The sequence below is a fragment of the Varanus komodoensis genome, unplaced genomic scaffold (genome assembly GCF_004798865.1).
Source record: "Varanus komodoensis strain SLA01 unplaced genomic scaffold, ASM479886v1 scaffold78, whole genome shotgun sequence".
In the NCBI taxonomy this organism is placed as follows: Eukaryota; Metazoa; Chordata; class Lepidosauria; order Squamata; family Varanidae; genus Varanus; species Varanus komodoensis.
In genome coordinates, this window is record NW_025336455.1 from 1,135,760 (window position 1) to 1,154,846 (window position 19,087).

The 19,087-nt window shown below is 51.7% G+C and overlaps 1 protein-coding gene across 1 annotated transcript in view; it reads left to right on the forward strand.

The window, feature by feature from the left end:
- The first annotated feature begins 736 nt into the window (after window positions 1-736).
- LOC123035247 (zinc finger CCCH domain-containing protein 3-like) overlaps window positions 737-19,087 on the forward strand; it is a 95,090-nt gene continuing 76,739 nt past the window's right edge. The window contains exons 1-4 of the mRNA XM_044453234.1: window positions 737-795; window positions 1,370-1,536; window positions 2,091-3,456; window positions 4,807-4,994. Coding sequence (XP_044309169.1) covers window positions 737-795; window positions 1,370-1,536; window positions 2,091-3,456; window positions 4,807-4,994 — 1,780 coding nt within the window. The remainder of the gene's footprint in view (window positions 796-1,369; window positions 1,537-2,090; window positions 3,457-4,806; window positions 4,995-19,087) is intronic.

Genomic DNA, 19,087 nt, shown 5'->3' on the forward strand with positions numbered 1-19,087 from the left:
TCATCTGAATTAAATTCACCCATTCCTGTCCATTTTAGTTCACTGATTCCTAAGATGTTGATGTTCAGTCTTGTCATCTCTTGTTTGACCATGTCCAGCTTGCCTTGATTCATGGATCTTACATTCCAGGTTCCTATGGAGTACAGATCTTTGCAGCAGCGGACTCTCCTTTCAAAACATTAGAGCATCTCAATGACGTGGCAAACAAAATGTTTTCATCTCGCACCAAGCTGGCCTTCCTTGTTAAGGAAATTCCTGATATATGGTACAATCAAAAAGACCTTGCCACTGGTCCCAACCCATGGAGGGATCTGGAGAAGTTGGCCGGCATTCTTAAGACAGGATCACACAGAAAGCCCTTCAACCATCATATAACTGCATGTTAATTGGAAATTGCCCTTACAAAACATAGGTTCATCATATATTGCTTTTTCATGGCGGAGCAATACATTTATTTAGCTCCCAGTGCCTGAAAGTTTAGCAGTGCAAACCCAGAGCTTCACGTTTCAGTGGAAGTCCATGTTGGGTGGCTGCAGACCCCACTTCATGGGGGACGGGGCTTTGGGGAAAGGGCCGGTCTGCTCAAGTCCGGTTGCGAGCCAAGAAGTAGCAAACGGGCCTGGAATTTGCCCGCCTGCTCACAGCCATCTCACTTGTGCCCAGATGTACGTTTGGTAGCTTTATTTGAAGTCCTACCCCTATTTCCAAGCTCACATTTATACATATAAATTCGCATATGCATCGCTTGATACAGGTCTCTGGCCGTTTACCTCCTTTTAGCTTTCGGGGGCGCGGGTAATGCACAGGGGTTTTTTTGGGGGGGGGTGATGCATTTCCTTCTCGGGTGCAGTCTAAGTGGCCACCCTCAGCCAGGGCAGCGGGCGGCCCACGCCGAGCCCGGGAGCTCCAAGCGGGACGGCCCCGCTGCGGGGCTCACAGCACGGGGCCCGCGCGCCCCCTGCCCCGAGGAGACCCCGCTGCGCGGCGGGGGGCGTCGGGCGGCTGCGTCCGGGTCAGAGCCAGCCGGCCCGGGGATCCCGCGGGAAGAGCCCCCGGCGCGCAGGGTGGCGGCCCGCGGCGGTGCCCCTCCCGCCGCCTGTGGCCTCGCCCGAGCTGCGGGGCGGCGCGGAGGCCCATAGGAGGTACGCCTCTCAATGGGGGGGCGCCAGAGAAGAAAGAGGCCCAGTCAAGGCGGGAGGCGTGCGAGTGCCCCGGCGCAGAAGGGCGGGGGCACACTTCTGGCTCTCCCGCGACGCCAGGACGGAGAGCAAGTCCGCAGGCTGTTCGGCCGGGCCGTGTTCTAACGAGAAGCAGAAGTCAGTCTCGTTTAAAGCGTATCTCTATGGCCTGGGCGGTGGTGCGCGCGCAGCTATGACGAAAGCGGAAGAGGGCCGCGCTACGGGTCGCCAGAGGGCGGGCGCTGGTCGCAGCGTCAGAGCCGGAGTCGGGCCTTGGATCGCCGGCCGGGGGACGAGGCGGCGGCGCGGGGAATGGAGGAGAAGGAGCAGCTGAAGCGCCAGATTCGCCTGCTCCAAGGTGAGTGCTGCGGGCGGGCTCAGGCCCTCGGGGCGCGGGCCGGACCCGCCAGCGCAGGGTCCCGGCCCGACCCCCTACCCCCGGCCTGGGGCCACGGCAGCCGCCGCCCCTGCCGCCCCACCCGCAGGCCCGGCCTTGTCCACAGCGGGTGGCCTTCTTCCCGCCGTGCGGATGCGCGTAATTGCCCGCCGTGGTGGATCGTGGGGCTCTGACGGGGCGCCCCCCCGCAGTCACGCCAGGGATCTGCCAGCCGGTTTGCCTTAGAACCTGTTTTTCGGGGCTGCCTTTGGGAGGCCTCGGCTAAAGTCGAGCGGGCTTGTGGGGTGATTGCGGCAGTGTCCCTGGACTGTGCTGCCATGAAATTGACCCCTTAAAGGGGGCGTTGTACGCTCTTCAGTATGGGGCTTCTCATGCACAGTGGACGTGCCAGGATGGTGTGGATGTGCCAGTGATCTGTGCAGGTTGTGCTGCAGGTGGAAGAAAGCTTTCAGGCTGCGGCCCAATGAGCGTTTGGAGGTATAACTAATAGGCACCTTTTCTCCCTTTCTTTCCAGGTCTCATCAATGACCATAAAAATGTCCATGGGGATGTGCCAGTTCCTCCTCCTGCCCCAACGTCGAGGTGGAGAAACCCCCGACCTCCTGCCTTTAACACCCATGGGGCGTTCTCTGCAAGGTATGCCCAGCAAACCCAGAGAGATTTCCCGGCTTGCCCAAGCAGTGCCAATGCCTGGAGAAAGAAGTATTCGCTCGTCAATGTACCACCTCGGCTGACACTTTCTTCAGGAAGCAATGTTCCTGCATGCACTTCTCGGATCCTCCCAAGCCACACGGTTGCTGAGGTGGCTGAGTCACAGCCAATGATTTCAGGAAGAAATGTGGGCTTCAGAGTAGCTGCTGGCCCAGCCGTGAGCCATGCTGCTGGCCCAGCCGTGAGCCACACTGCTGGCCCAGTGTTGGCTTTTAGAGGGCACAGAACTAGCACTGCTGGCCTTGCAAAGAGTGGCTCAAAGGAGAGCAAAGAATCATGTGCCTCCACCTTGCCAGACGTATTGCACTGCAGAACCTCTTCCAGGAATGACGCACCTGCAATGTGTGGGATGGGAATCGTGGCTGCGAAAGGGGGGCAGGGGGCATCTAAAGTGGCTCCAGACTTGTGCAGGACGACCAGTGAGAGCGCTGTTGCGTTGAAATCGGAGCCTCAGCAGCCTCTGACCTTGCCTAATCATGAATCGGATTATCTGTCAGCACGAAAGAAACCAGCATCAAACCTTCCCACTCTGTATAGCTCACAGCAAGTGGCTTCTGTGATGGATAAACCAAACTCATCAAGGGCTGCTGATGCATCTCTGGCATGTGCTAATTCGGCCTGGGAAGCATCTTCGGCTGTTGAGACGACTCTCCTGAAGAATGAGAATTCAGTACCTGTCCTTCAGAGGTCCCCTGCCTCACCTGCCTCTGTCAAATCCTTGAGGTTCAGGAGAACCAACTACACGTGGGTGGCAAACTCGTGTAAATCCCTCAGAACGGTGAAAAGATATGCAACTTCTAGAGCCCCTGAAAATGCCCGCAAGTTTAGTGCAGGTGTGGAGCCAGTGTCCAGGTTACACCCAAGGGGGGACTTGGGAACCAAGCAAAAGAAATCTAGCCTGCATTCGAAACTGGGGATTTCGTCTAGTCAGTATAAGTGGAAGGCGTTTAGTCTCCAGCCTTCTCCTTCCACTTCTGCATTTACATGGCAGCGTAAGGAATGCGGTGGGGCTGCTTTTCCCCTCCCTGTGGGAGCCAGTTCTTCACTTCAGCCTGTGAGACGCGGGCCTCTTGGTCACGGTAATCCAAAATCCTTCTCTGGAAATACAAGCTTTTTAAATTATAAATTGAAGAGCCGGACCAAAATCATCAAGAGAAAGGGGAGTTTCTGGTAAGTTATTGTGTCAGGAGTGAGTGCCACAGTTAGAGATCTGAATGCTTGGAAATAAAAAGCCAGTAAAACTGGGATGGATGGGGAGGATCCAGCCCAGCAATCTGGGGTAACTTGAGGAATAAGATGTTTTTATCTCAAATCTTTCTGGCTTTTCAGGAAAACACAAAAGCCATTCACATCTTTGCTCACAATTCTTCCAAGGTTTTGCATCTGTTATTTTTATATTCTAGTTTGCAGATGAGTAAGTTGTACGGAAGTTCTGTTAGACACTGCCTTCTGTTCTTGGGATGAATTCTGCCAGGGATTGGGAGAGGGTTCAGGCAGCTGTATTTGTTGGATACTAGGTGTGTCAACATAGGTGCAGTGGCAGGCAGGGGAGTGTTGTGAAAATCTGTGAAGCCATGACAAGTATAGAGGTTTCCAGTGGCTCTGGAAAAAAAATCAAGAGCCAGTTTCTGCTCTAGGAGTTGAAGTGGTTCCTGGGATCAGATCCTTTCCTGGTCCGATGTCCGGAGCCTGAGGTGCCTTTTATAGGAAAAGCTGAGGTGACCCCATACAATTTCTGAATACAAGCATGGGAGTGTTTGCTTGCAAGCTTTTCCACAGCAAAAATATATTTCCTGTAGAGAAATAGTGTGCCAGGATACAGGAGTTTGCCTTGGCTATCCCTTTATGTGCTGACTTCATTTTTTAAAAAATTAACTGGAACATTCAAACAAGTGACCCTTCCCCTCCGTTCCAACATGTGGTTTCAAATGCTTGTGTTGTCAGCACATCTAGTTTTTCCTGTGATCTCTGGTCCCTGATTGTCTGCTGCCTCATAGTTATTTCCTTCACCTGATGTGGCTCGTTCTGAGAATATAGATCACAATTTGCACAATTAGTTTCTGCTGTAAGAATCAAGCAACATTCACTCAGCCACCTCAGAAACGGGTGTGGGGGGAAACAGTGCTGTACAGATGGGCAGATACTTGGTGAGTGTGCTTGATTTTTCTGTTGCTCATTACAATCTTGTTTGTTTTCTGTTCAGCACTAGTAGTGTGCTCCGCGCCGGACAGACGTAGTGGTCAGGGCAAATTGGACTTGCTCTTAGTCGGGCAAACAAGGTGATGGGCCGGGGCTGGGAAATGGGGAGGTCTCTGTGGCTGAAACCCCAGGCCATTGTGGTTGAATCTTTTTCCCTTTAGGCTCTGGCTGGATTGAAACATTCCTGCAGTTGACCCATGTGAGAGTGATTTTTGTTGGCAGTCTGGTAACTTTGAGTCCATATGAACTGGCTCGTTCCCCAGGTGGGAGAGATGGAGAACTGTGGTCATAGCTTGGTCAGAACCTTTATTGTCCTTCCAGCTCTCCGTCTGATAAAAGAAGCACAGCTGCCCCTGCCATGCTTCTGAAAAGCCGCTATTGCCTCAGGAAAAGAAATTCCCCGAGGGGAAGGACCTCTCCAGCCGCCAAGAGAGCTGGGGCGAAGGGCCTTGTTCAGATCGGCAAGCACAGGTTGCGTCGACTGCCTGCATCCCGCTCAGCCAAAGAAGGTAAGGATCGACTCAGAACAGTGTGGCTTGTGTGTGCGCTTAATTTAAACTTCACTGCTTCTGCCCTAGAAGACTCAAGGGCTGCCTTGCGGCCTGTTGGCTTGGTAAGAAGAAGCAGGCTGTAAGTTTGAAATATTATCTTCTGAGAACTTGCAGCCCTCTGAAAGTTGCAAGAAGCTGTGAGGTGTGGCTGCATATCTTGGGCTGGGGGTCTGACCACTTCCTTTGGTACCTGAGGTTTTCCTGGGGAGGCTGGCAGCGCGAGCCACTGCTGTGACTCTGTGGCTGGACTGAACCGTGGCTTGTTTAATTCATTCCAGCATCCAGTGCCTTTGTGTCATCAGTCTTACATCAGCCACCTTTCCCCCTGCCGAATCTGCTTCTGTAATTGGCTCCCAAATAACTCTCTGCATGAAAGACTTCTGCAGTTTGCAAAGATTTCTTGGATCAGGTTGTTGCTTTTGTCCAAGACAAAGTGGGTGGTTGAGAACTGGTAACATGCTGTGATCCGACGAGGACCAAGGAGTCCTGGGTTCAGGTGTCCATGAAGCTTCAAAGGTCGCTTGGTGGCCTGGGGCAGTTGCAAGCTCTCCACCAGAGTGTGATGCAGCCTAGGTTGCTCACGCTAGGTGTGTGGGTGAAGTAGAGACTCCAAATCGTCAGCGTTTTCTTGCTGGCAGCTTTGGAGACTTTGGGAAATCCAAGAAGCAGTTTGCAATTTTGAGGGCATGCGCTTCAAGGAAGGGAGAACTGACATTCTGGTATGCCTTTGGATTGTGCCTGGTATTTTGCTCTCAAACAGAATAGTGAAAAATTAGTTCTTTTTTTTTTTTTTTTGGAGAAAGGGAAAAGCTAGTGCTGAATTTTTTTTTCTGTAAGACTGAAAAATCTTGCCTTACTATTACTGAGTGGCGACAGGGCTGCCATTTTATTGACTTTGGTCATTGGAAGCCATCTTGCGGTCTCTTGGTCCAATGACAGGTCTAAAAACATATAAAGTGGCTTTTTTACTAAGACTTGCAAAGTGGATGTGCCGAACCAAGTCACAGGCTTTATTTAAAGGGCTGGTGTCACTTGTTAAGGAGGTCTGGTGTGAGCCGAGGGCTCCGGCTTGGTTGAATTTCCCATGCAGTCTCCAAGTCTTGGCATAAACGGCACAGGGAATGCTGAAAGAACTCTTGGCGTGCCTGCCCCTCCCCCCATTTCCAGGGCCTGCCAAAACTGGGAGCAGCATGTCAGCTCTCTGGGGCGAGGGGGAATGTGTCTGGCCTGCCTCGTAAAGATGAGTGAGTTCCCTGGACCACAGCGGAGGCAGAGTGCAAAGCAGGGCACCTGCTAGAAGTCCGGGGGCCATTTTCACTGGGAGGCCTCAGTCTGGCTACCCAGCAAAAAAGGCTGAAATCACAGGTTGGTGCAGAATTCAGTCCCAAACCTCTCTGCACAGCTACTGAACACTATTGTAGGTGAATTTAACTTGTCGGTAAGCTAGATTTGCCCCTTTGGGACGAGCGACGCTAGATTGGGCCATTCAGCATGGAATTTGGGTACGCCATGGATGCCCTGTTGCCCACCTCTGACATAAAGCAATATAAACAAGCAACATTTATTTATTAATGCCGGGCCGATTAAAAAAATCCATAACATTCCTTGTTCACATCAAGCCAAGCACTCCCCTGGGTTGTTTGCTAGGAGGGACTAGGAGATACTCAAATTGACCCAGGGCACTAGGTTCCTCTTATGGAGTTAGCCCAAGTAAAAGTTATAGCCAAGCTTAACACTTTTGCTCAGAGAAGATCAGGAGAGTGACTGGCCATGTCATCTGTTTTTGGAAGTCAAGAAAATGAAAGATAATTCGTTTTTTCCCTTTTAAAAGAAAGTAGCCAAGCCAACACTCCCCAGTTTGGAGTCATTCGGATGTGCCATCCACCTGAGGATGGCTGAGCAAGCACTGCTGCCGAAGCTGAGCTGGCTGAGCGTCTCACGCTGCGTGACTCTGCCGTTGTTGCCATCCACACGTGTGCAGGCTAAATGATCAGTAACGAGGTGCCTCAACCACAAGTGGCTGCTGGGAAGTGCTATTTACAGCTGTTAACAATGGAGGAGCTGTGTTCGTTGTTCCTTATTTATGACGTGTTTAACTATCGTGCAGGTGCCGAAAACTTGCAGTCACTTTATTTCGCAGTTAATATTCTTAAAAGATGCTGCTTCATAAGCCACGGCTGCAAGTGACTTTTCTTAGGAATATTCTGCGTACCCCATGGGCTGACGTGGACTTCGTGCCCTTCCGGCAGCAGTCCTGTGAGTCAGTCATCAAGCGCAGTCGGGCTTAGTTCTGAGCAGCCGTGTTGAGGATGTCCTCCGAGGAGCCTTCGTGGAAGTGGTCCCGGGTGCCGCTCAGCTTGCGCAGTGCTGGCTGGGTTGAGGCGAAGAGCGCTTTGCCTGCATGGACAAATTGGGAAGCCCACTCGCCTGTTCTGTCCAAACTGGAAAACTGTGGTGGCTGCCTTCGCGCAAACCACAGTATTAAACCAGGTCTTGAAGCTGGACTAGTATCCTGGCTTGCCCCGAAGCTGGCGACTGTAGTTATGGTGAACAAAAGGCATTCTGCTGACTTAAGTCGAGATACAATTCAGAACGGGGCCAGTATTTTGCCTTAATGAGCTCGAGCTAGAACACGGTAGCCTTGGAAGAACAGAGAGAAATAGAGTGACAGTATATACCTTTGCCAGCAGCCTTGTACATAGTAAATGATTATTATTCTGGCCTAGTGAGTAAATAGGAAGGGATCCTCCAGCTCTTTGAGACAAGGGACCAAAGAAGATCCCCTTGGATCACAAAGAATCTGTGTTTACTGATTGGTTTTTCCGCAAATATAGCAGATAGTTCCAGCCTTCGCATTCAACCGTGTGTGCAACAGAAACGTACCAATTGTGCTTCCTGTTGGGCGAGGCAGGATTTCTGTGGGAAGACATTCTGCATCTTGCGCTGCATCCACAAACACAGCAGTGGGGCAGGAACTCCCATGCCTTCCAAAGCCAACTCCAGTGTGAAGTAATTCGCAAAGATGTGTGCAGAGCTGGTTTGGGGTTGTGAGTATGACTTTTGGACAGTGGGCGGGAAGGGGTGGAAAGGCGGCAGCCTTGGCCCCCGACAGCGGACGTTCTGGGTCTGCATAGTCTTATGACTCCTGTGGGATCACTTCTGTCTTTTAGGGCAGGCTGTTGTGACTTGGCCCTGTTGGCAGAGAGAAGATTATGCCCAGCAACATACGGAGAATGGCACAGGCCACCTTCCCCTTCCACTCCTGCCCAGAGTTACAGAATGGTGTATTTGGGTGGTGCAAGAACAGCAAATAGTCTAAAAGGCCTCTTGGCATTCCGACCTCTCAGGTGAGAGGTGCTGATCCTCCACACAGGTGTACAAGTGCCTGGTAGCAAACTCTGGCTTGTGCGCATGTTCCACGCAGAGTCACCGTTCCTGGAAGGTTTCCATCTGGTATACCTGTTTAACCCTTGGGCCGTGATCAGGCCAAGGCGTCAGTATCGGAGCTGCGCTCAGACCTGTGTGCAAGGCCTCGAGAGGAAGTACTGGGGCAAACGGCCGCTTGTGCCGGAGTTACTTCGGTGACAAACCCGTTGCTTCTGAATGAGCGGTTGCTGGTGGCTGCGTGTTTAGGTCTCGGGGGAGTTTGGTTCCCTTATGAACAGAGGTGCAGAGAGGGGAGCTTTCGGGCTGTTGGGAGTTGTAAACTTTCTTCGCCCCATCAGATCAACGCTGTTACATTCCTGCAGTGCTTTGAACGCCTCTGCTCGCCAGGCCTGAGTCAGCTCTGCCGAGGTCCGGTCCGTTGGAGATGTGAGCTTGGAGCGTTAAGAACGAGTCCTGGCGAACGGTTGGAGGTGGCACCCTCTCTTCCCTCCGTCAGGCCAGCAGCCGTGTGCCTCGAGGCTGCTCTCCGGCATTTCCCAAACGGTGTCCACATGCGGTGCGGCCCACGTGCCGTGCGGTGCCGCTTTTCGGGCCACCCAGCAGCAAAGCTGGGCTCCTGCCCTTGCTCTGGCAAAGGTGCACGTGACATCGCCTCCCCTCTGACCTGCAGGGGGCAGTCTTGCCCCTTCTTTTCTCCCTTGTCCACCTTTTTCTGGTAATTGATTGCCTAATTTCCTCTTTATGTGAAAGAAAGCAGATATCAAGTAATTTGCAGCAATAACCTGCTAATGCTGGGCCAGTATCAAAACTCCCATGTTCATTTCAAGTGGCAGATAAAACACTAATATATAATTATCCTTGCAAATTGGATTGTTTTAAATAACCAAAAGACTATGGCCAGGAGAAACCCATCCCATTTCCCTTGAGTTAGTATTGCGGCGTAATTGCTGCGTTCAATCAATTTCCTTGGCATTAGAAATTCCATCACAATCAACATTAAGCTATATTCATTGTGATGGCTTAAGAGACGGGCCATTTCTCCTCTTTTCCTTAACTGGCAAAATTAATCAGGGAAAAGATTTTAAACATTTACCCGTGCGAAAGAGGTCAGCTCTGCCACTATATTGCTCAGCAGATAAGGGGGCTAATAAAAAGAAAATTGAATTACTAATGATCGCCAGGAACCGAGTATATAAAACCTGGCAATCGCCCGCTTCAGGAGGAAAGGAGAATCAATTTTCTTCGGACAAGGTGCGCTCATTTTTTATTTTGGCGCATATTATCAGCAATTTAATTTGAAAGCGCATAAACAGGAGGAAACAGTTAGGAAATAATGAGCCTGAAGGTGTAAAGGGCTACAGGATATATGCTGTACACAATTTATTTGGCACAACAGATAATCACTTTAATTGAATTCAAAACTGCATTGTTCAGCACTGTGGCCTGCCTCTTTTTTGCCTGTGGGGATTGCAGGATATTACAAAGGTGTTTGCGTGTGCCCCTTCTCGGTAATGTCCCCCGCAAGGCACGGCTCTCGCCGCTCTGTTCATGCATGGATGCGGGCCGCCGAGGGTGCAATATTTAAAAGGCAGTAGAAGTCCCTTCTGCTCCCGGGACCCAGAGCTCTGCCTAGCGAATGCTCAGTGCGTGGGGAGCTTGCTGCTGCTGCTGCTGGTGCTGCTGCTGCTGCAGGGCCCGGTATTTGCCTTGATTGATGGCCGGAGCTCCGGCAAGGCTCCGTGCCATGCGGGGAGGCAGACTCCTTCCCCACCCTCCACGCCCCTCGTCCTGCACATCGCTGCTGCCTGCATGGGGGGCACGGAGCTTGCCGTCCGTCTAGCTGGGCACAGCCACTGGCAGGTTTCTTTCCCGTTCCAGCTGTTAAGGCTGAGACACAGGTGTTGTGTCAAAACCCCGGGACTACCTTTCATCTCTCCAGTCGGCCGTTATGTTCAGAACGGCCGTGGGCAGGGTCTTGCTTGGGAAGAACGAGTGGTGAGACCTCTGCCTGCCCTTTGCCTCCCGACCCACCCGAAAAGCCTTACCTGCATTCCTGGTGCAGCCCACCAGGCCGGCAGGTGAATGCCATTCCTGCTCTTGTGGAACTAGCGGCAGCGCACCCACTGCCGATTTCTCTCTCCGTCCCCGGTCTGCACGGGTCAGTGGGACGGCTCTGTGCGGGCACTGCTGCTCAGTGTATGTGCGTATCCACACGAGCGGCAGGGGCACCTGTTCAGGCAATTTCTGTTTGCTCTGCACCAAAGTTGTTCACAGGTGCCACTTAGGACTTGAGGGATCTCTGGAGAGAAGTGCACTGCGGATGCCAAAGGCAGGCAGCAGCAATGGAGAAAACCAGAGTTAGTAGGTCAACTGAGCCGGTTTGTGAGCAGGTGATTGGGAGTTTACTGTTCCAAAAAGGAATGGCCTGGAGTGCAGTCGGGCCGCTGTTCATTTTTGCAGGGATACAAAACATTGCTTTAAAAGGTAAGAGAGGCATGGCCAAGGAGGAGCATCCCTGTGCAAGGTGCGCCAGCCACACTGAAGGGAAGCGTGTGCTGGAGCGTGGCCTTGTGCTGCGCCCGGTGCAGCTCGCGGAGGGGGTGCGTTGCATTTCATGCGCGTCATGCCGCTGCTGCTCGTTTCAGAGGCACTTCTCCCCCCTCTCCTCCTCCCCCTCTCTAGATACCTCGTCAAGGGAGGACTGCAGCACTTGGGTTAATTACAGCTTCGTGTTTGTGTTTGTCGTGCTTGAAGGCCAAGGGAGTGGAAGTACCAAGACTGCAGGGATCATATGACAAAACAATGGGAATCTATATGTATTGTTACAGCGTGTCTGTGCAAATCGAGGATACGGGGAGTCATGCGGTTTCGTATAATTGGAATTACTGAGTAATTCAGAAAATTAAGGGTTTAAAAGCAATCAGAAAACAGGTCTGCATTCCACAGAGAGCATTTTAGGAGCTGCTGATGCTCTTTTAAGCCTGGTTTCAGAGTCTGAATTTTGACCCATGCTTGGCGTCCCCTCATTCTGCAGAGCTGTGGGATAAACCTTTTTCAGCCCACAATTAGCTGTGAGGGTGTGGATGTTATTCAGTTGCAGCTGATTCAGAGGGAGAAATCAACAGAGGAACGATGTATCGGTTCAAAAACAGTGGGCACCAGTAGGGTGCGCACTTGAATGTGGCTGCCCTCTTCCTTGGCACCAAATTGCTTTTAGTGTGAAGCGCGTTCTACGTTCCCGTGAAGCCCCTTAGACATAAAGAGCGTTTTGGTGCATGTATGGGGTTGGGCTGGGACAGGTGTCTCTTTTGCAGCTTGAAAAATTGCAGTTACAATGCAGAAAGTAATCTTGCTCTGTGAGAGCAGAATGGAAACACTCCATTGCTACTGTCTTAGAAAAGAAAAGAAAATTTATTAATTTATTGGGCGTTTGTATTCCACCTTATAACCAAGTTCTCAAGACAGCTCACAACATGAATAAAAATGCATAGAATATAATATGGATCATTTTTTGTTGAGGGGCTGCAAAGTCTTTTAACGGGGTGCGTGGTTGGGCGTTCTTGGTTTCTTGTTTTTGTTTTTTAACCTTTATATACCTTTGCGTCTGCTTCACGGCCTTTAATGTCATGTTCATTGTTGCAGATGCATATATCGCTGGAGCACTGCATTAAATTAGGGGAGAGTATGTGCTGGGTCAGTTAGTGTGCAATGGTTAACGGTGATTTAGTGATGTATGGAGGAGCCTAGGTGCTCCTGCGCAGAGTGCGGGCGCGCCCTCTTCCCCCTGCGTCTGCTGCTTGCGCTCTGCCTGAGAATCTTCCCCAGGTAACCTTGAAACGGCCGAGTCCGTCCCCCCCATCGCGTCCCGCTCCTCTTCTTCCTGCTCAGAGCGGAACGCGTCTGTCTGGGCCACTGTGCTGCTGTGGGGGAGGGCGCCCCTTTGGGTTTACGGGCCTCTCAGCACCGTGCCCTCTCGAGCATAAGAACGGCACCTCTTCTGGTGTGCTGTTTACAGGGCCGATAGCCGAAGAAGGCTGCATCCGTTCCACAAGGGTCCCATTCTTACACGTCCACTGCAGCTGAACTCTTCCTTAGAACCAGGCACTCGGGTTCTCTAGCATTAGCCCAGAACAGGGGTCTCAAACTTGCGGGCCAGTTGCCAGGATGGGGGGGGCATGGGGGAGGGGCCCTGCGGCCCTCAAAGCGCCGGCGGCACCCGGGCCGGCCTCCGGAGCAACGCAGGATGAGCGGCCCACCCCCACCGCGGGGGTGGAATACTTGCTCCGGCCCAGCCTCACCCAGACTCTCCTTCCAGCGGCCCCCAGGTCAGTTGAGTTTGAGACCCCTGGCCTAGAAGGATCTCTGCACAGGAGCTCTCCCCAGGTGCCTGTTGCTTGTACCCCTTTTGCCGCACCCTTGCCTGGCTGTTCTGATACACAGTCTGCTCATGGTCTGTTCTTTGGCAAGCGGAGCGGTGCTCCTGGATGTCAGCCACCTGCCCAGCCATCTAGATTTGGCTTTCAGAGCCTCACGACGACGATTTCCCCGGTGTCTTTGGCACTAACGCAAGGCAGGAGCACCGCCTCCACCCAGCACTGCCCCTGGAGCTGTCCAGACGGCCTCAGCCTTCCCGCCAGGTAGGCTGCTTGCCGTGCCGTTTAGCATTCATGCACGCCGGCGCTCAGGGCCGGTGCTCCTCAGACTCCGGCACTGCTGTCCCCGTCGCCATTTCTAGTTTTCCTGCAACTCCTGGTTTGCACGCTGGCTCCCACTGTCCTGGCCTTTCCTTCTTTCACCTCTTTTGCACCCATCCTAGTCCCACACCTCACCCAACACGTGTGCAGCTTGCTTGCTTGCTTGCTTCTTATCTGTGTGCTCCTTTGTCCCGCCCGGTTGGCCATGAGGCTCCCTACCAGGCACACTGAAATTGCTGCTCATGGGGGCGTGAAGGAGTCTTAGTGACACTCTTCTCAAAATGCCCTCCAGCAGTGGCCAAGGCGCCCTGACACAAGCTAGCGAGGAAAGTACGCAGCTATGTATACGCATGACGTTTCCTTCTCCTCGACTGAGCTGCTGTCCCAGGTGGCCCCTGGGTCCTCAAGTTTCACAGTGACCTGTGTGCAGTGGGGCGCTGGGTGGTGGAAGGGGCCAGATGGCCGTGCCCGCGTCTTGTCCATCATCCTGGGCCTTCTCCCCCTGGAGAGCATCTTCAACAGGTGCATTCCAGCATCTCTAAATAAACCAATGCCCTTTGGAAACCTGGAGTGGTGTCAGTGTGTGTGATGGGTGGAGCAGTTGTCCCTCACCATCCTCTGCTGACCCTCCCTCCATCAGGGTGGCAGAGCTGTGCTCTCCATTCTCATGTTTCCTCTTCTAAACTTCTTTCATGTGAATTACTTTCTAGGGTGTTGTGGCTGGATTGGGCAGGTATCTCTCTTGAGCCTCCCCTTCACTTACCTGTACGGTGTTCCTATTTGCTCTGCGGTATTATACAAACAGACAGAAGTATTGTGGTCTCAGAGAGCCAGGATTCAGGGTGCTTTTGGTTGCATCGAGGTGTGCAGAAAGATGTGTGAAGCTTCTACTAGAAGCTTAGATGGGAAGCAGGGATACCAGAATGTTTTTGGCCAGGCAATAGGAAATCTACGTTCCAAGCTGGGCCCTCTGTGCCTAGTCTTGGACTCCCATCACTAATTGTGCACACCTATCTACCTGCCCACCACCCTCCTTGTTATAGAAATGCCTTCTCTTATGCACCTTTCTGTGCTAGTTGGCAACAGGAAAGAGTATGTTCCTAAGGTTCCGTGTGGGAGAATCTAGTTACGGATTTCCCAGCAGAATTCCAGTTGTAGAACAGGGATAGCTGAATGTCTTGTTTCTTTTTTTATTTTAAGGCGGGATTCAATCCCCTTATATGGGGATGTAACGGAACTGGAAGCAGAACAGAGCAAGAGAGAAGTTTGTGCAAGTTTGCTTCTTGGTATCTGAATTAAAGTTTAATGATGGCTATCTTTTGGAGGTTATCAGTGCAATGAAATGCACCCAAGAACATTCAGTGGAATCATCTGTCTCTAGGTTTTGAGTTTTCGAATTGTTTACTGGGCTAAAAGTGAGGATTTCTAATCAAAGGGCCTGGCACAGGGGATGATAATGCATACTCTTCCCCCGTCTGGCTCCAAACATAATTTTCTCTTGCCTGGGTTTCGCCATTGATTGGTTATCTTAATTTAGTGACAGGCTCTAGAATGGCCCCTGTGTAATGCAGCTGTTTAAGAAGATATTAGGGGAAAAGAAATGCCCCTGTGTTTTATGGGAAGCTCGCGGGGTTATCAGCAGGAGAAATCAAGCGCACGGGGATGTGGTTGGGCTGGCGAGCGGCTGGGGCATCACCGCAGGCGCAGGATTTACGCCTCCATCTAAACATTAACTGGGGCATTGTGCCATTTCTCCCCACTCTTGGTTGTAAGGTGGGTTGCGATCCATCATTCCCTCTCCAGTGTTGTAGTGCCTCTTACATTTTACTACCCCAAACACTGTAAAAGGGCATTAGAGCAGTTAAATCCCAGAGTCCTGCTTTCCTAAGTAAAAAAGAAAATGCTGAATTAGGCAATGGAAAAAGGCAACGGCAGCGATACTTTAATCTTGCATAAATTATCAGAAGAGTCAGAGGCTGGCCATTTTATGTATTGTTAGAGCTGTGCTAATTAGTTATTCCCGAATAATCAATGGTTTTTGACTTCTTCCTTGTCTTTTTTTTTTTTTTTTTTTTAGTAGTGGTAATGGACCATAGTATAGTGACTTCCAAAATGGCAGCTGTAGACATATATAATTTTGGGGCAGCCATGAACTGCGTTTTAATCTCTCTAACATGTGACTCTGGGGCTAATGAACTAGTTATGTAGCTTGTAAAACTGATGAGAAGGAGAGGGCAAAACAGTCTACAAATTAGGCAAAAGTTATTTTCAGTGTGTTGATTGTTATGGATTGGATGGGTTGTGCGTGTGAGGCTGGATGGAGATGTAAGGTGAGCACCTCTAGGTCATACTTTGCAAGAGAAAAGAACTCAAGGAACATGGTGGATATCCAGCCATTTCCTTTTTGATTTTGGAAAGGATGACATTTACGTTCTGTCTGCGTTCTGCCTGCTACTATGAGCTCTTAGATGCCCGTATAATTATAGTTAGTTCACAAGCAAGAGCTGCATGCTATGGTCTTTGCAGTCTTTGGGAGTATCCAGTCATGCTCTTGCGCTAGTGGGAATGACCAGTCGCGCAACAGGATGCACATGCTTGCCACGGCAACTTAGCTCAAAACGAGCATTTCCAGAATTGGGCAAGTCAGTGGAACTTGCAGAAGGCACCTCTGTTGACCTGCCCTGTCCGGATGGGCTGGTGTGAACTAGTTTCTAGGGCTGCTGCTCGGAACGCCAGCCGTCATTACTTGATGAGCGCTGATGGAATGACTGTCAGCGCTGGATGCGCCTGGCATTCCAGGTCATTAATGAAATGGAATATCTGCTTCATAAATCTTTGCTTACTGAAGAATGGAGGGGGGGCATTTGTTAAAGTGTTTAAAAAATATATTTTCCACTTCTCTTCATCCTAGTCTAGTAGGGCAGTGTACAAAGGGCATACTAGCCAAAATATGCCATTGGTATGATAAAACTAAACCTCAGAGCTTCCCAAGAAAAACAAACCAGAGCCATAAAAATAGCAAAGCCCGGACAAATGAGGCGCTGCATTGACCCTGCTGTAGGTGCCAGCCCGGCTTGGGTGATGACAGCAATTCCAGATACGGGAAGCTGCCATGGAGGGCGCCTTCTTCCTGGTCCCTTCCCCAGACAGCTCCCCTAGTGGAGGAATCTGGAGAAGGTCCTCCTCTGAAGGTCTGGGCAAGTTGGTGGAAGAACAGGCACACTTCCAAATATTTAGGTATCAGGCGACTGAGCGTTTTAAAGGTAAGCACCGGCACCTTGTTTTGGCCTCTGAAGCGAAGGGGAAGCTCTTTGAGAATTGGTGTAATATCTACTCCTCTGGCTTTACTGATGCCCTGGATGGCATTTCTGCCCTCCCTTCCAGAATGGCCCCTGGACAGTGCATTCTGGTAATCTGGTCTGGGTGCTGCCAGCACATGGACCACCACAGACACTCTCTCCTTGCCTGGCTCTGGCCAGGGCTGGGAAAGGCACTCGGCTGGCAGGCAGGCGGGCAGAGGTGGACAAGGTCAGCTGCCTCCCGCTGCTCGAAGGGCTAGAGGGCAGGAAGGGCGGGCAGCACTGCGTCCGCCCTTGCTTTTGGCCGGGTACTGCTCGATGGGGGCGAGAACTGCCCTCGATCCCCACCCCTCCCTGTTCAGCGGTGCCTCCCTTCGGCTTGGTCTGTTTCTCACACTCTGCCCGAGTCACCCGTCATGGTGACCGTGGCAGTTCAGAGGTGGCCTCGAATTCCTGCCCCCCTCCAAATCTGAACTCGCTCGCTGCAGGGACGCTGCCCGGGGAGGGCTGGGCCTCCTCTCTCTGCAGGCGTAGCTCTGGGTCTCCCAGGGGTTGTGCTTGGAAGCAAGGGCTGAAGAGGGCACTGGCTGCGTCTCCCCGCGCCTCTGGAGGAGCTGCCTCTCATCGCGCCGGTGCCGGCTTGTGTCCGCATCTTGCTGCGTTCCTCCTGTGCAGGAGCCCGTTGGGATCATGAGGGCAGGCGGGCAGGCAGGATGGGGAGGGGCTGCTTGCGGATCTGTGCCTGATCTCCTGGTTCTGGGCTGCAGTCTCCAGTGCTCCCAGCCGGCACAGCCTTGGGGGAGTGATCATGCCAACACACCTGGAGGCGAGAGGTGGGGAGAAGCTGCTTTGTCCCACGAGGCCATGTGACAGGAATTGCATTCTGTGTGTGACGGGATGGCAGTGACCACCCCCTCCCCGGGGTCCGTGTGTTGTGTGCGTGCAGGTGCCTGGGTGAGGGAAGGTTGCTTGCCCTGCTGTTGAATTCCTGAGAATATTGGCAAAGTCAAGTCTAATTCCACACCTAATTGTGGAGAAAAAGACAGTTTTCTCCCGTGGAATATTTCTGCATAAAATCCATGCTTCATGCAACAATGGAACAAGATGACCCATTGTTATGTAAATACTCCCAGCTCTGCCGAAGATATTTCTATTAACTTTGCTTATTGTGGACAATAGCCAGGATACAAGCAAATGGGGGTGCTTCTCTCCCTACATACAATGTGTGTGCAACATTTTCCTTTCTCTCTCTGTATCTGCGCCTTTGTTTTGTTTTTAAAAAGAGCCCCAATTCAAGGTGGCCTGTATTTGGCTTGAGCCTGGCCATGTCACTGTCTTTTCCTTCTCCTCATTTTTGTATAAGTCTATGGGGGGCTTAATTTTTTAAAAAGCTTTTTAGGATAAACATTTCTAATTTTATGAAAAGCGGAGGGTGCTAAGGCAGAGAACGTGGTCTCTTTAGCCTGGAGCAGATTCTTCTGACTGTAGCTGGCTTGGTACCACTGAGAAGGCCATGAGTGACCTGGTTGGGAGACCCCCACACCATGTGGTCTGACATACAGAGCAATTTTACCTAATCATTTCTTACAAACCCATATCTGTGAGCCTCTCAATTCTTGTGACAATTTGATTACTGCTTTAGTTTGCAAATAAGTAGGTACCAGCTCCTTGTAGCTGAGAGATCCAATCATTTCCCCTGTTTTCCATCCCGTACCACTTAAGATCTAATAGGGCTGTTGGTGTTACCCGCCTCCAGAATTACCCATTTTCATATGAATGTGCCTCATGGCCTTGGAACATCCCCTCCCCCTGATTTTAATTGCACCGTTAATCAAAAGAGTCTTTCTCAAAGAGCCTAACCTGTCTTTGGGATGTTGAAAATGTGTGTAACATGCTGTTAGAAGCATTGAAACAAAGTGGGTCAGAAGGGGCTCCATGGAGGCCATCTAGTCTGATCCCCAGCTCGCTCTGCTCATGTAATCCCCAACATGTGGCTGCCCAGATCCCCAGCAGTGTGTGCGTTTGTGTTAAAGCATTTTCTTGGGAAGAGTAAAGGGCCTGCTTAGCTCCCTCTGTAGGCGTGTGTGAGGATGGTTTGGCAAAACGCTGCGGAATGGGTGGGACTGCTGCAGGGCCCTGCGTCTTCCGCCTGGCACTTCGTGGATGGCCAGTGTGGCTGGGAACGACGGGTGCTGCGGGCAGCATGTCTGAACACTGCCAGGCTGGGGGACGCGATCTCACCGACTGGCCGAGTTTTGGGCGGAGAGGGGCCTTTCTTAGCCAGGGTGCGGAATGCTTTTCACTGGAACGGCCCCGCTCTGCCACCCAGCCCGTGGCTCTGTGCGGCGATCGCCCTGACTTCCAGCGCCGCTGGCTGTGCGTTCCCAGAAGGCTCACGGCTTGCTCTCAGCATCATGTTCTCAGAAATGTACATCTTTGTCAGATTTGGGGTCAGGCGAGTAGCGAGCATGTTCGTTGAAGAGTAGGCCTCTGAATAACCCTCTTGGTGAGTTGTTTCTCTCGCTGGTCTCCGCCGTAAATACCACTTGTCCTCCCGTCAGTCTTAATTGTACAGGCACCAGCTTGCAGCTCCGGGAAGGTGCTTCATGTTTTATGTACCTTTCGGCTGCAAGCTCCGGTGGCTTGGCGCTTGCTTCAAAACCCTGCGCTT